Source organism: Falco naumanni, chromosome Z, assembly GCF_017639655.2.
Source record: "Falco naumanni isolate bFalNau1 chromosome Z, bFalNau1.pat, whole genome shotgun sequence".
Lineage (NCBI taxonomy): Eukaryota > Metazoa > Chordata > Aves > Falconiformes > Falconidae > Falco > Falco naumanni.
The window spans coordinates 59,647,604-59,663,394 of record NC_054080.1 but is presented as its reverse complement, the minus strand read 5'-3'; the positions used below and the strand labels follow the sequence as shown (position 1 = coordinate 59,663,394).

The window sequence follows — 15,791 nt, the reverse complement described above, 5'->3', positions numbered from 1 at the left end:
CATGCCATCATGCGCTGCCTCCTCCCTGGCAGCGGCTGGGCTGGAGCAGGCCATAATGCACAGAGAGCAGGGTGAGGGTGTGCGAAGCCGACTGCTTCTTAATGCATAGTGCTGGGGACAAGAAAGGGCAACCGTAGAAACTATAGCAGAAAGGGATGTGGAAAGAGCAAGGAGAAACTGCCGCAGTGCCTTGTAAGAGATACAGAGAGGAAAGAGTTAGCCAGGATCACAGGGACATGGACAGAAACACCTAGGAATCTGGGCCTCATAACTTCCCTGCTCACAAAGCCATTTGCTAGTTTTTTACTGAACCTCTCAATAAACAGATTTGCTCTTTCACAGTCAACCTAACTAGCCCAAAAGAAGGTTATATTTGAAGCTCACTAATGAGTATCTTTAGTGCTCATTAAGTAGATGTGCTAACAGCTACTTAAGGTTCTAATGCTTTTGAATATAAGCATTTAAATGACCATATCAAACCCTGCATTAGGGCACAGAAAATAGCAAACTGATGAACAAAGTGATTTGTTTTCTTTCCTAGCTGGATTTGCATAAGCAATTGTTCTAAATTCTGCTGTGTTCTGTCAATCTTGTTGTTCCTAAAGATGAAGACTTTTTTAAAGTATACGCATTCAGTATAATCTAATTTCATAAGATTATTTCAAATGAAGAAAAATTCACGAGTAGCAGTTGATAAGTTAACATCAAAACTGCCTCACACCCACTTAATTAACTCAGATTTAAAAAGCATAGATATAGCTTCAGTCTGCAGAATACCAGATTAATAAAAGTGCACTAAGTATGGGGTGAAGCACAGCACATTAGACATCATCTTCCCGCTTAGTGGAATGTAAAACAGATCAACAGATGTTGCATTATGTAGTTGATGCCTTTAAGTCTGATCTATTCCATTTGTTCAGCGTGACACAGTGTTATAGCAAATGCAGATTCAACCTTAACAAAGCTCCAACTTTCAAACATCGAACAGTATCCTTCATTGGTTAAGGTATCCACAGATTAATTGATTCTAAAGACGGAAGGGCAAATGTATGGAAAAGGCAAAATTGGAGAAACGCTCTTGGTTTTAAACTTTGGATCAAATGTTTTCTCCAAGTTTAAAATTCTGCAGATTTCTTGGGGTATTCATGGGCTTTTTACAACTGAGGAAAGACAAATGCAGCTCTTCCCCAAGCCATCTTGTCTGGTATCTCTCTTTTTTCTGGACAACTAATAGAAGTCAGAGAACCTCTGCAGAGAACAGAAGCTATTGTGTGATAGAAAATGGAGCCTTGAGCTCAGTTTTTTTCCAAAAGAGCTGCTTGGATTTGTTCTGAACCACCATGAAGAGGCAGGCTATTAGGGAAAGGTTTGAGAAAAATAAGAAAAATAATGTTTTTCAAATTTAGAGTCCAGAATTTTCAAGATTAGAGAAGATTCGACCTTTTCATTTCTCTTTCTACCAGTGCAGGGTTATTCAGGCGAGAAACCTCTCTTCTTTTTGGACCTATGAGCTAGAACAGCTTGGCAGACAGGCATTTTCCTACATGTGCTGGGAATGTCTAATACTGCTGCTTCCTATTCCTCTCCCCCCCACCCCACCCCAATTTCTGAAGTTCTATTCTTTTGTCTTTGTTTTATTTTCTCTTTTCTGGTCTAGCCCAGCACCCTCTGGGGCAACAGCATCTATTTAATAGTTCCTTGAGAACAGAGGTAGATGGAGCTTTGAGGGGGCATCCAGTTGTCCTTGTTTCAGCTGAGACAGAGCTAGTTTTCTTCTTAGTAGCTGGTGCAGCGCTGTGTTTTGGATTTGGTGTGAGAACAATGCTGACAGCACACTGATGGTTTTAGTTGTTGCTGGGCGATGTTTATACTAAATCAATGACTTTCCTGTTTCCTGGGCCCTGCCAGCCAGAGGGCTGGAGGGGCATGGGGAACTGGGAGGGGACACAGCCAGGAGAGCTGACCTGAACTAGCCAAAGGGACATTCCATACCATATGACTTCATGCTGAGTATATAAACTGAGGGAAGAAGAAGGAAGAGAGGGACATTTTGGTATTATAGTGTTTGTCTTCCCAAGTAACTGTTATGGATGATGGAGCCCGGCTTTCCTGGGGATGGCTGAGCACCTGCCTGCCCATGGGAAGTGGTAAATGAATTCCTTGCTTTGCTTTGCCTGCATGCGTGGCTTTTGCTTTACCTATTAAATTGTTCTTATCTCAACCCTTGAGTTTTACATTCCTTTCTGATTCTTCTCCCCATCCCTCTGGGTGAGGGGGAATGAGCGAGCTGCGTGGTGCTTAGCTGCCGGCCAGGGTTAAACCACAACACCTGTGCATCCGTTTACTCCAAATCAGGATCAACAATGGCCCCTACAATAATCTCAAAATATGTTCTTAAAAACTTACAGTGACTGAGATTTCACTATTTCCATAGCAGTTTTATTCAGATGTTTAACTAACACACCATTAGAAATCCTTTTCAATTATTTATACTACCTCCCCTTGGCAGAAATTTCAGCTCATTACATTTTGTCTTATCATCAGTAAGCGGTTTATTCTTTTTCCCTTTGCAGCTCTTCTCTTATTTATCTTCTGCAAGATTAAAGACATCACCGATGCACTTCTTGCATGTCTGAATCATAGATGGTATCCTATTTCAGCACGTTCCAACTTCGAACAAGAAAATCAAGCAGCCATCATGCAACTGTTTATTTCCAACTCGCATTAATCAGGTGTGATGTACAAGGAACTGCAGTAAATCATCTTTGTAGGTATAACTACTGAATATAATTTCTTTCCCTGGTTGTTTTGGGCACAGTCACCACCACAGTGATGCAGCAATATGAAATCAGTCAAGTGTGGCTCTTTATTATAAATCATGTAAGCGCATCCCAGCCTTTTGATTGGATGGGTGCGCTGCATCAGAGATAGTCAAATTCCCCTCTGGGGACTACAGCAAAGGAAAGGCGGAAGAATTAACTTGGTGATCCTTTCCTTAAGACGAAACCATGATTTTTAATGCATCTATAAGCTGATGGCACCTTGCTGCTGAGGAAATGCTGGGAGCAGCTGATGAAATAGCTATGAGTGAAATCAAGCTGTTCTTGTGATGCTCAGACCCACCTCTAACGTACATTTCAGAATTTAGAAGTGCTACATGAATTACTTGAAATGCAGCAATATTTGTAAAAGTAACAGCCACTTACTTGCAGCATCACTGTCAACTTTGACACTTCGAAGCTTACAGATCTGAGCAGAAAAATTGTGTCTAAACACACTTCACAGATACTAATCTGTGCAATCTTAACCAAGTAATTAATAGGGTGGTTTTTTTACAGACAAGTAATAATTAGTTAAGACCCTAATTCTTCAAAGTAGTCAAGAATTTTCTATAGTCGACCAGGTACAATCCTGACCTAGACCTTGAGATACTCAAATTCATGGATTACTGTTGAAAAAAATATAGCCTATCTAAGTTGCTAGCAAAGAATTTGGCTTCTAGTCCTTCATCTTAGTAACAAAGCCATTTGTTAACCTTTTAATTTCTACAAAAATAAATGCTGAGAAACAGAAAAGGCTCCACTTTTTCCTTATATTGTCTAAAACTTACATACCACGTAACATTTATGTAGTGGGAAACAACTGTTTCGTAGCATTCATCTTGGAATAATCATCACCACAGGAGAGTGCATCCTTTTGACTCCACTTTGTTAATGCAATAAACTCTTGTCTCCTCGTGATGGGAGGAGACCAGCAGGCTAAACTGAAATATCTGTACATCCACATTTGCAGTTTCTACCACTCAGAAGGATACAGTTCTGCTCATCAGAAGTTCTGGAAGATGGATGGGTCCTAAGATCCTTCTGCTTTTATTGCTAATCAAGTACTCACCATGCCCTATAACCCTGCTGGTAATACAAAGCATTGGCAATGGATTTTTTACCCCAGTACTGATGCTGCCATTTGCCACGGAAAAACCCTTTAGCCCAACCAAGGTGGTGGTGGGGGAGAAGATAGAAAAAGGGAGTTAAAAGTTTTTCAGACTTCATTGCCACTGAAAATTTTTAGTCTATCATATTCTCAGTTTAGTCTGTCACAGGCTGAGAGATTAACTCCTCCATTAACACTGCCTGGTGCTGTACATGCTCCGAGTTGCAGTGAGCCCAGTAACTCTCCATCTCCTTACCTCCTCCTTCCCTATTTTACTACAGTATAGTTCATGATGTTTTCATACAGAAGCAGATGTTATTGCAATTTTGAAGATATATTTACCTTTTTTTTCTCTCACACAAAAGAGAAATGTGTGTCGTCTGTGTGGATGACACATCAACAAAGCAAACATTCCAGCAGAAACCACTCTCAACCCACCTACCAAAAAGGTATAAAGAGATCTTTTTGATTGCCAGTAAAGTTAATTTCTTAAGGTGAATGGATCTGTTTCACCTCAACAATCTTCTGCTACAAACAGAAATTATTTTCAGGCCACTTCGCAAGCCACCTACTCAAATGAAAAAGAGATCGGTCCACTCTAATCATGGTTATACTCGGTTAGAAACAGAAGCCATTTATGGACTTCTGTGCCTATGAAAAGATTTACCTACTCAGGGAAAGTAGAATTAAGAATGGGCAGCAGGTCTCCACAGTCAGATGTTTGGTGAATTTAGCATGGTCCTAAACTACTGGGGACAGGCTCTGGTTTGCTATGTCCTTAAAAATCTCCACTGATGGAGGTACTGTTACTGCATTGGGCAGTTTATGTTAGTCCTGTATTACAGCTGTATTTAAAATTTAACTTCTTTCCTGTTAAACTAAATCCCAGCTTCTGCCATTTAAACTCATTTAAGGATATCGGCAGGAGAAAAGTAATAGGTGATGATCTTTAGAGAAAAGTGATAGCAGATATATTTTACAAAACAGGAAAAGAATACAAATTTTCCCATAGGAAACATAATTAAACATTTTAAAAGTAGAAGTTACCATTAATCTTTTAAATACAATGTTTTTCAAGTCAAGTGTGAGTCCATTGATTGGACACTTCTATGTCTGCATTTTTAAGTTGTACGTTACTGTAAAAAAGTTACTCTCTTTAAAAAAAAACAATTGACTATTCAGAAAAAATTGGCTTTGTTTAGTTTAGTAAAATTTTAATTTTGCTAAATGGGGTAAAAATACAATTTTTAACTTGTCCTCTTTCAGTCACAGGACAAAATGCTAGTCATTTGTAGATGCAATGGAAAGAATCTGCTTAAATAGTGAACAAGTTAATTCTTTCCTACTTATACCTATTGAGACATATTACAGCTAGTCAAGAAACCTTTAATTCTAAAATCGAATGCTTTTTCCTTAGTTTTCTTACGCCACTTACTTCTCCTCCAAATTTGTATTCCCTGAATGGTGCTAAATACCTCTCTCATGAACACATAAGTACCTGGTCCTCGATTAAGTGGAAAAAAGACTCTACTGACAAAAAATTAATAGTTAAATGAAGATCTGATATGCAATGTGATTACACTGGTCTGAATAAAGTGTTAGACTAAAAATTTAAATCTGTTTTTTGTATTGAGTGTATTAGAAAGTAGTATGTTTCCCATTCCCTTGATTCTGTATTATTAATTTTCTAGTCTTTTTGTGAACAATCTAGCCTAATTTAATTGCAATTTGGTGGATATATATGGAAGTACTGTCTCTGCCTCTGATCATACCATGGAGATTTGTTCACTAAAGCTGTTTGACATGGTTGTCTCCTCTCTCTCCTGATAAATACCAGAAATAGAGGGTTAGAGCATGGGGAAAGCTTCGTATTTCAAGTGCAGCTTATGCTGTAGCAGCCTGGACACCTGCATCATCCTGTTCTCCACCTTGCAATCTGATTTCTTTTCAGCCATATATTCCCCTTCTTGTTGAGGTGTAAAATTCACAAATGAGGTCAAAATTTGTTTCTCACTAAGCAAAATACTCTAGGGAATGTTTTGAATTTCTAAAGGTTTTTCTGTAGTTTATGAAGCCAAAAACCCCTTGTATACATCATGTATGCAAAACATAAAACTAAATGTAATATTAAAACTCATAGGTTAAATACAGTGAGATTTTCTCCAGGTTCCTCTGATGTTTACTTTGGAGATATGGTACAATAAAAATCAAGACTGATTTTTAAAATAATACATGTTTATGGCAGGAAACTTTTTTTTTTTATGGAACTGATAATTTAATAACTTTTTTTTTAAATTAAGCAGGTAAAATGGCTAGAATGACTCTCATAGTTCTTTTTGATTCCTACCCTCAGGCTAACACATAAACTTGATGTAACAAAATGCCAATATATCACTATCTGGATTTTAAACTGAAATGTAGTTTCTCACTCTTAAGATTCTTTGTTATTTGAAAAGCGAACCTTTTAAAGATTATTGTAATGCCCATTTGTTGCATTTGACAGTCTTTGAACTAATCTACCTTGAAACATGATGTTAAATTTAAAGTTGCATTTGCAAAATGATTTATAGAATGGTAACTAACCTTCCTATCTAGCCTAATCTAAGTATAAATTGCGTAAAAGAATTTCTTTGTAGCACCCTAATCTGGGACTTTGTTAGTTGGCAGCAATTAGAAGCATTTCTCTGCAGATGTTTCTTCTAATAGTTTCTCCGTGACCTGAACTCCTCTTTCAGAAACCCTGAACAAGTCAACAACCATTTTCAATTTTTAAAAAGCCAACAGCTGTAGAATTCAAGAAGCCTTGAGACAGAGATGCTTGTCTTCCAGACACTAGCTTTTCCATATGTGTTCACTGCAGCACTACATCATGCTGATTCCTCTCTTAATAGCATGCTGATACCAAGGCAACTGTTAACTTCCCTTTATTTTGTGTTTCAGAGCATTACTCAGGTTTCATAACCTCCCTGTGCTGCTTGAACAGAAACAAAACCTGTTACATATAGAGAACATAATCTTTATTTTCTCACAGAAAGACAGAGCTAATTGTACAACTGGTAAACTTGCATAGATAGTTTCACTGCTGCCTTGGGCTAGATAATGTATACCAGCTGTGAATCTAGGGCTTTTAGAAGTGGCTTATGTAAGAGGCAGTACAAATGAAAGGAATACATTTGTAAAAGAAGGAGGGGAAAAAAAATATCTATGAAACTATTCTACTTTGTTGCCCTGGTATTTTTCTATCAAGAATAATTCCATTATGCTTAATGGTAGTTTATTGCTTTTCAACAGATGCAACTTCATTCACTGTTGTTGAGTGACTTCCAAGCTCAGCTAGGAAAAATCAACTCAGTCTACTCATCATGTGGGAAACAGAGAGCCCAGAAATCCCTATGCACAACATAAACGGGGCTTAGAAGTGGGTGGGGTCTGCTTTGTTTATAAATATGTTTTGCTTCCTTGTCAGTGGAGAAGTGATTTGGAGAAAAATCTGTATCTTTGCTTGACTCTGGCCGAGTAATTCCATGGAAGCCATGTAGAAATTGTGACAGAGGAAACACCATCACAAGAGCCTCCTCCTGAACACACGCGACACAAATGGTGCACAGATCTGTGCTGGTATTTGCCCGACTTGGAGCGTTTGCAGGAGCGTACAGCAACCTGTGCCCAGGCTCCCCCGAGTGCTGGAGCAGGGTTTGCCCTGGGAGCCTTTGGCAATGCCTGGAGAGCTCGGCACAGCAGCATGGCAACAAAGCAGTTTGCTACTGAGCTTGAGCTGGCGTGATTCCATGTTTGTAACTAGGAACTAAGATACAGGTCTTAAACTTCACAACATAACAAAAATCTCTGATATAAAGTGAAGACAATTTTAAGACCTCATCAAAACCCATAAATATATTCTGTTTAATTTTGCTAAAACAATGTGTAAACGCACTTCTTATCCTATGCAAAAGGATTGTTTCTGTTGTTCATAGCTTTCTTGTTAGCCCTCTTTTTGGCTATTACAACTTTCCTTAATATACCACAAGGACAGTGATTTACAGGGCTAACATTGAAGAATACTGTCTTTTAAAATTGGTTTGTACATTCTTTTGTCTTAAGATTTCATAAATATTTTTGCAAAAAGATACACACACAAAAAGAAACAGTGCAGCATGGCTTTTAGTTGCTGATATTCTTCCACTACTAAAGAAAGAAGAAATTTTTCCCTCTAGTGCCACTGCTTTGGTATATGGAAGTACATTATTATTCACTGACGTATACTGTCATGTGATGTTTTAAAAGCACCTCAGTAAAGGTTATTGAGTCATTTATAAAATCTACAGTGAAATTAGACAACCTATGTAAATCAGTCTGTCATAATGTTTGCATTTTCCACTGAAAGATAAAGATAATAAAAATCCGTAGGAAAGCAAAAAGTACTTGGCATCCAGAGCAATTTACTAATTGGAAAAAAAATAAATTTTCCCTGTTGTGCCTTGTCAGCAAAAATTCCTCTCTTTGATTCCAGTAAATCAAAGCCAAAAGGCAGGACTGAAGATATAGATTCAGGTTGTGTGTAGTGGACTCTAAAATTAATTTTAATGCAATAGTCTAGATATTTGATTAGTCTGCATGATTATAATTTATTTCTGGACATTAACACTAGCTGAATGTTCCAATCACTTTGGGTAAACCTTATGAAGTCGTCCTCTGTTTCACAATCCAACCGCAATAAATTTCACTGTTTGGCCGAAGAGAGCTGCTGTGGATGCCAGCTAACTCACAAGGCGGCTTTACTGCTCTTGAGGAGTGCCAGGGAGAAGTGCTTGCAGAGGCTGATTTTTAAGAACCCCTGAACAGCCTTAGCAACTCTGGAGACCTGTGAGCACTTAACTCTTCTAAAAGGCAAGCCCAAGAGACTAAGAATTTTATCTGTACCTTCGCATAAGTTTAACCATGGCAGAGCAGTAAAGAGCTCCTTCACAAAGTGGTTTACATTGCACGCGTGTGTAACTTCAGCCATTGCAAACTTTCTGTCTTATCTGCCCCCATCCACACCTACAACATTTAAAAGCAGTCGGTTCAATTTCTCTATTTCTACACCACTAAAAAGATCTACTCAGAATGAAACATTCAGCACAGCTTTATATTCAGAACTAGCCCTGCAAACATTAAGATAGTACTGTTTCTCAGGAATGGATGATTGACATTTTATCTTTTACCAAACAAACAAAGCGAGCACAAATTTGACAACCAGCAATTTAAAATTTATTTCCTCTGAGGCAAGTCTCCACGTCACCTATTTTCTCCAGATGCAACAATAACACCAATTACATTTTCATGTGTCCAGGTTTTCAGTAATTTAAGGAAACTGACTAAACATTGGCATTGGCTAATTTTTGAACTTTTTACTATGTTGGGTTTTGTTTGTTTTGCAACCTATTCTCATTCTTTCCACAAAAAGGAATCAATTTTTCTTAACAGCAGAGTTAGTATTTTGAGAACAGACATGAAGCCCACTCTTCAAACGATACTTCAAGAGTATACCTTCATACTAGAAGAGCTGCAAATCACAAGCAGATGTTTTTCTTACCATAATGAGGAATTATTGCCCAAGCCATTGCAGAGGCATAGATGCCACCAATCATCCAAAACATACAGAGCCAGCTCAGGTGTTCACCTCGTTTCTCCCGTGCAAGCACTTCCGAAAAGTAGGAGAATACTGTTGGCACAGCTCCACCAATCCTAAAAGGAGATACAGATAATGGATTAAGTGAAAGTAACAGCTAGTTGAAGTTTGAACAAGCTCATAGCTGTAGTCATTGAAAATCCAAACTACAGTAGTTTTCTGGCAAGAGTGTCTTTTCTCAAATTGCACCACATATTGGGGGACTCCTGAGGAAGTTTTCACCAGTTTGGATGCAGTATTTGTCAAGTATTCCCTTGAAAACTGTGTACAAGTCATTGTGTTCAGTGTTTCAAGGGGATTGTCAATGTGCCAGCTGCTGGAACAGAAACCAGCGCAAAGCACTGATTTTCACCATCACAAAAATCCTTAAATCATGGCAGTCTATTGTCAAGTGTCAAAATACATTGCTTTTAACTGAAAATATTAATAATTTTCTCACAAAATAACAGCTATTTCTCTAAGTCATACCTCCAATGCTTTAGGTAATCAAGAAGTAACTAAATGCCAGCTATGTTACTAATACATTTTATTTCACACGTATTTAAAAAGATGTTTTATTCAGTTGCACTACATGATATGCTAAACCCATGCTGGCTTTTTACTTAAGTTTTTTATGAAACACCTACACATTCATATAATATTCTATTTTTCACATGGTAAAAATAAACATTATCTGAAGTTAGCTGGACAAAAAGAAGAGTTCAAACGGGTTTTACATTAGAGCAGCTAATTAGAGCAGCTCAAAGTACATGTAATTTTCAGCACTTTTCAGAACCAGCTTCTGGATCATCTTCTACTGTCTTTACCTCTTCACTACCAATGCAGGCTGTCAAATGTTCTACAGCAGGACAAGTCCTTGTAGATTTTATTTTTCCTGCTGAAGAAAATACCTGTGAAGCTTGAAGAGATATTCTCACATACCAGATTACATACTTTCAAGCAGTATCTTGCATGGTTTGAATTTTTATCTGAATTTTAAAGGCAAATGCTGTCATCTGGGAGCTGCCAAACTGGGAGCAAACAGATTAAAACAAATATTACAAGGAAAACATGAATAAAGAAATTGTATTTCACTCTTAAATTCAGTGCCATAGCAATACAGTTTATTTTAAGATGTCTTTTGGTACAGCAATGAAATACTGGATTGAGGTGTTACACTTGTTTAGGGGTCTGCTGTTTTGCCACCTCCTTCTAGACAGACCATCATGAAGTACTTGCTGGTCAGCTCTAGGCTTTACCATGAATGTTTTCCATAGCGGAGCCCACTACTTCTTACACTCACTGCCAGTGCTGCAAAGGTTTATACCTCCATGAATTTTTGTTAGATATACAGCTGTATCTCCTTTATTCTCATGGGTGAAAACATTAAAAGCCTTCAACTAGTGAGCTGCCCTGTCACAGGCGACAGGAGACATTGTCTTCAGAGGTGCTCCGGGAAGCCCAGCGTGAGGAAGAGTGGAAGGGGCATGGCTAAGGGTGGAATCACAACTTGTTTTGCTGTGATGGGAAAGCCCTGCTGCCTCAGTGGTGATACGGATTTGGAGCCCTCCAGTTCCCAAAGTACAAGGGGATTACAGCTATGACTTCCTACCCTCCAGGGCTCAGGCACAGCTTTGAACTACACTCCCACAATATTGCCCAGATACAGTACTCGGGGATCTAGTTAAGAGTTCTTTTTCTAATGTTGATATTCACTGACAGAACCAGAAACAAGGTCCTCCTCTTTCCTACCTAAGCTGGAAAGTGCTGATGAGGTGACCACTTTCAAGAAGACTTAAATGAACAGATTGTTCATGGCATGTAGGACAGTATCATCCATGTAATAACACCCTACCTAAAGAGCATAATTCTTGGTAAGTCGGTGCTTTTTACCATGACTGCTTCTGCTTATTAGGAAAAGTATAGAGAGCAGTAGTAAATATATATTTGTTAACATTTCTGTTCTATTATCCAATCTGTTTTTCTAAATTTACAGGTTTCTTAATTTCGTACACTTTTTTAATGAAGTACGGAATCTTCTCTTTATTTTATCATTCAGGTATTATGGTAGTAATTACAGCCTGAAACCATCTGTGCTATATAGCACAATTGATAATAAATCACATTTAACACTTTTTTCCTATTTCAAATATTTTTTTTGTTGCAAAGTGCTTCAAAACATTCTCTATAAAAGGTCCCTTTCAGGCAAGTTCTTATGCTTAAGAAATTGAAGACTCATTGCATAATCTTCTTGAAATCTCCCTTAAATCTCCTAGGCTGCAGTTACAATGAAGTAGGACATATGGAGAGTTTTCAATGGGTGGATTAAATCCATAGGTCGTACAAATGTTTGTGGAATGATGGGTGGATGCCTCAAGCAGAAAGAACATACCCTATCTTAATGTCATAAAGTGTACAGAGATCCAGACCAAAGGCACCAAAAAAGGCATTTCCTACCTGGCAGCATGAACCAACTGTACTATGGACGATGGGAGATTGATGCTGCTCTACTTTTTAAAAATGACCCAGGTGGGTTGACTCATATGCTATGTCCTAAACGTCCTCCAAGGGTACAGAAGCAGCAGTCCATTGTCCTGGTTTCAAGTGGGACAGAGTTAATTTTCTTCCTAGTAGCAGCTACAGTGCTGTGTTTTGGATTTAGTATGAAAATAGCGCTGATAGCACACTGATATTCTTAGTTGTTGCTAAGTAGTGTTTACACCAAATTCAGCCTCTCATGCTCTGCCAGTGAGAGGGCTGGAGGGGCATAAGAAATTGGGAGGGGACACAGGCAGGGCAGCTGACCCAAATTAGCCAAAGGGATATTCCATACCGTATGATGTCACGCTTAGTATATAAACTGGAGGAAGTTAGCAGGATTCTGCTCGGGGACTAGATGGGCATCAGTCAGAGGGTGGTGAGCAGCTGTTGATGTGCATCACTTCTTCTGGTAGTTTGTTTTTTTTTTTCCCCAAAGTTTTATTTCTCTTTCTTTTCTTGTTATCTTCCTTTCCATTGCTATTACTATTGCTGTTGCTATTACTATTACTGTTGTTGTTATTATTATTACATTTTCCTTTATTTCAGTTATTGAACTGTTCTTATCTCAACCCACAGGTGTTACCATTTTCCAATTTTGCTCCCCATCCCATCAGGGAGGGGGGGAGTGATTCAATGGCTGCATGGTACTTAGTTGCTGGGTGACGTTAAACAACATCTTGTACTGATCAATTTAAAAGGGCAACTTTTCTAACAAATAGACCTTTTAGACATGTAAGAGGGATTCTGGAGCCAGTAAACCAAAAATTTATTTAGGATATGCAAATAAACAGGAAAAAAATTAGCTTTGAAAAAAACCCAGTTTTTCTGCTCCATCTGATGTGATTAAGTTGCCGTTTCCAGTGAGTACACCATCAGGCTAAGAAAAATGTAAAAGTCCAGATACTATGTTCGTATTGATTAAACAGTGAAGTTAAAGTTGTCTAACTACCTAAAGGAGAAATAAAGGATGTATTTTCCTAACAGAAAAAACAGATGTTATTTAGACTTGTAGGTCTCCGATTCACAGCAGCTGTGTAGTAGAGTGTGTTGTGCACTTCTTCGCACCTTAAACATGTGAATGGAAAACTTACTTCTCAGCTAGTTAAATTCTTCCTTCTGGCCTCATGTAAGTGCAGAGTGATACTGCTAGAAGTTTTTAGGATAGTGGTATCTAAAAAGCTCTGCCTGTGTCACAAAGCTATTACAATTACTAAAAAATTATTATGAAAATCTTAGAGAGGCTGATCAACAGATGAATTGGAGGAGAGTGAAGGGAGATGGAGAGGAAGCACCCTGCTGCAGAAGACTGTTCTTTTGCTCTTAGGCTGGACAATCACAGGGTGGCAGTACCCATGCCTCTGCTCCTTAAAACTTGCTCCCAAATGCAGAACAAGTGACAGCAGAAAGGGAGAACAGGAAAAGCTACATCTGTTACCACACCAAGCAACAACGAGGAAACTCCTTTAAAACTGTGTGGACCTAGAGAACACTTTTAAGAAACAAATTTGTCTGACTTGTGGAAATTTTAATGTTTGATAGGTACCACAGCCATTTACTATTATAGAACGGACGTGGTATCTGGTATACTAAACATTGCTAGCAGAAGTATAAACTAACTCTCAAAGACTTGGGCAAGGGATCAGTGCAACTCTGACTTCTTCCATCACTCTCTTGTGAGAGGTTCTTTCAAACACTTCAGCAGCTATGTGCAATAACCTTCACTTACACTCATATAAGTGCTTAGTAATTCAGTGGCTCCAGATAAGCACTTCCGTATTTATGTGGAAGGAACAGAATTTGATACTCGGTGGTTTTGTACTACAAGTTTGGAAGCATACTGCCTCTCTGGTATCCTACCAGCACTGTGTGGAAGGATAGCAGCATGCTCAGGAGGGAATTCCAAATAAATTCAAAGGCAGAGTTGCCACTGATTTTGAAGTAGGAAGACCTCATGTTTTGTTTTATGGGAAATGCAAACACTATTTTCCCACAGGACACATACTACAGTATTAAGTCTGCTTCTGGCAATTAACTGGCTTGATACAGTGGGATGTTTGGTCTTACTGAGTTTATAAATTATATGGCTCGTTCTCACTTGTAGAAAAGAATTTGATACATGAAACTACATTTTTGTCTTCACATGTCTGCACATGCAGATGAAAAGCCTGTGAAAGCCATACTGACTTGAGAAGAATGTTTATTCTAAAAGACGGGAAGGTTTTTAAATACAAAGGATTCCAGCAAACTGAAGTTTTTACATCTTATTCATTATTCATGTGTGTTATTTCTTCAGTCATCATAGCCAAGGCAGTGGACATAAATCTGTTATCCATAAATCAGGGAGAGGAGTCCATGCATAACTTCCTAAAGGGTCACAAAAAGTATCTACAAGGTGCAAATATATTGTATGTACAAATTAACTATACAGGATTTTTATACCTCCACCAGAAAATTGTGTGGAATCTGTAAAAAAATTTAAAACCATTGCTCTAAACCTTTTGGTTGATGATTGTGAGGGACAGCTGCCTCCAGAATAACAGATTCTGTTATGAGGCACAGTCTACTAGTAGCAGGAGGCAAAACTTTGTTGAGCTTGGTTCAAGACCATAAAATAAACTCTTTCACTCTGTAAGGATCAGTCTTTGCACCTGAAACAACAGGATGCATTCCTTCAGCTTTGTCTTTTTAAATAAATATGTAGGAATAGATGCAATAACAACACAATAAACAGCAGAAGCCTTTTTCTGCTGCACATATTGCTCCATACATGGAGAGAACAGCATAAATGGTAGTCAAAATAAATACAAATGTCAGTCATGATCTTTTCCAGTTATTTTTCATCTTCAGTAGTAAAACCCATCAGATGTAGGCAGAGCAAAAGCAAAATGCATAATTCTTTTGTATTTTCTCAGAAACAAGTAATTCAATTGGAAAGAAATACCAATTAATCAGCATATTGTTATCCTTTTTGATGCAAAAGATGAGCCAGTTTGGGAACCTTATGGGTTCCTTCTGTTAGGAGAAAACATTAATGATTAAACATGTTATTTGATGTCATCTTGGTTATACAGAACATAAACATTCTGACCCCGAATTCTTATTTTACTCTTACTTCTTATGCTGGTTTTGTGGTTTTTTTTCAGGATTATGGTTTTAATACCTTTCTAGCTACATTTTTTTGGTTGGCTTAGTCCTTTCTATCTGCCTTTGCTCACATACAGACGTGTAACACAGAGTCCTCCACTAGTCTCCGTATGTCTAGTACCTATGTCCTGCAGTTGCATTTAGTCTCTAGTGAAAGCCATCTCCTACACAGTTCAGCTTCCACTTGGTGTACATATGACGTGGTTTGGGTGGTAGGTCATATCTACTCAGTTCTGTTACTTCAAAAAAAGAGTTGTACTGTTTCTTCTACTTGTTCACAAAGAAGGGTAGCTCCTTATTCAACATTGTGATGAATTTTAAAAATTATTTTAGATTCAAAATGAACAACAGTTATTCAGGGCAAAATGACAACACAGAAATAAGCAACTGATCTAATCCCAATTCAGCAGAGGAAGGTTTAATTTCTGACCCCAGAAAATCATCCAAACTGAAAGCTATGCTTTTATAATGTTATTTCTGTACACTCTCTATTCATGTTTGCTCTGTAAAATTATGAGGAAGGGGA

At 38.1% G+C, this 15,791-nt stretch overlaps 1 protein-coding gene across 2 annotated transcripts in view; it reads right to left on the bottom strand.

Moving 5' to 3' along the window:
• Positions 1-15,791, bottom strand: part of SV2C (synaptic vesicle glycoprotein 2C) — a 90,657-nt gene that overhangs the window by 44,657 nt on the left and 30,209 nt on the right. For both annotated transcript variants that reach the window (XM_040579914.1, XM_040579915.1), the window contains exon 3: positions 9,506-9,657. In XM_040579914.1, the coding sequence (XP_040435848.1) occupies positions 9,506-9,657 (152 nt within the window). The remainder of the gene's footprint in view (positions 1-9,505; positions 9,658-15,791) is intronic.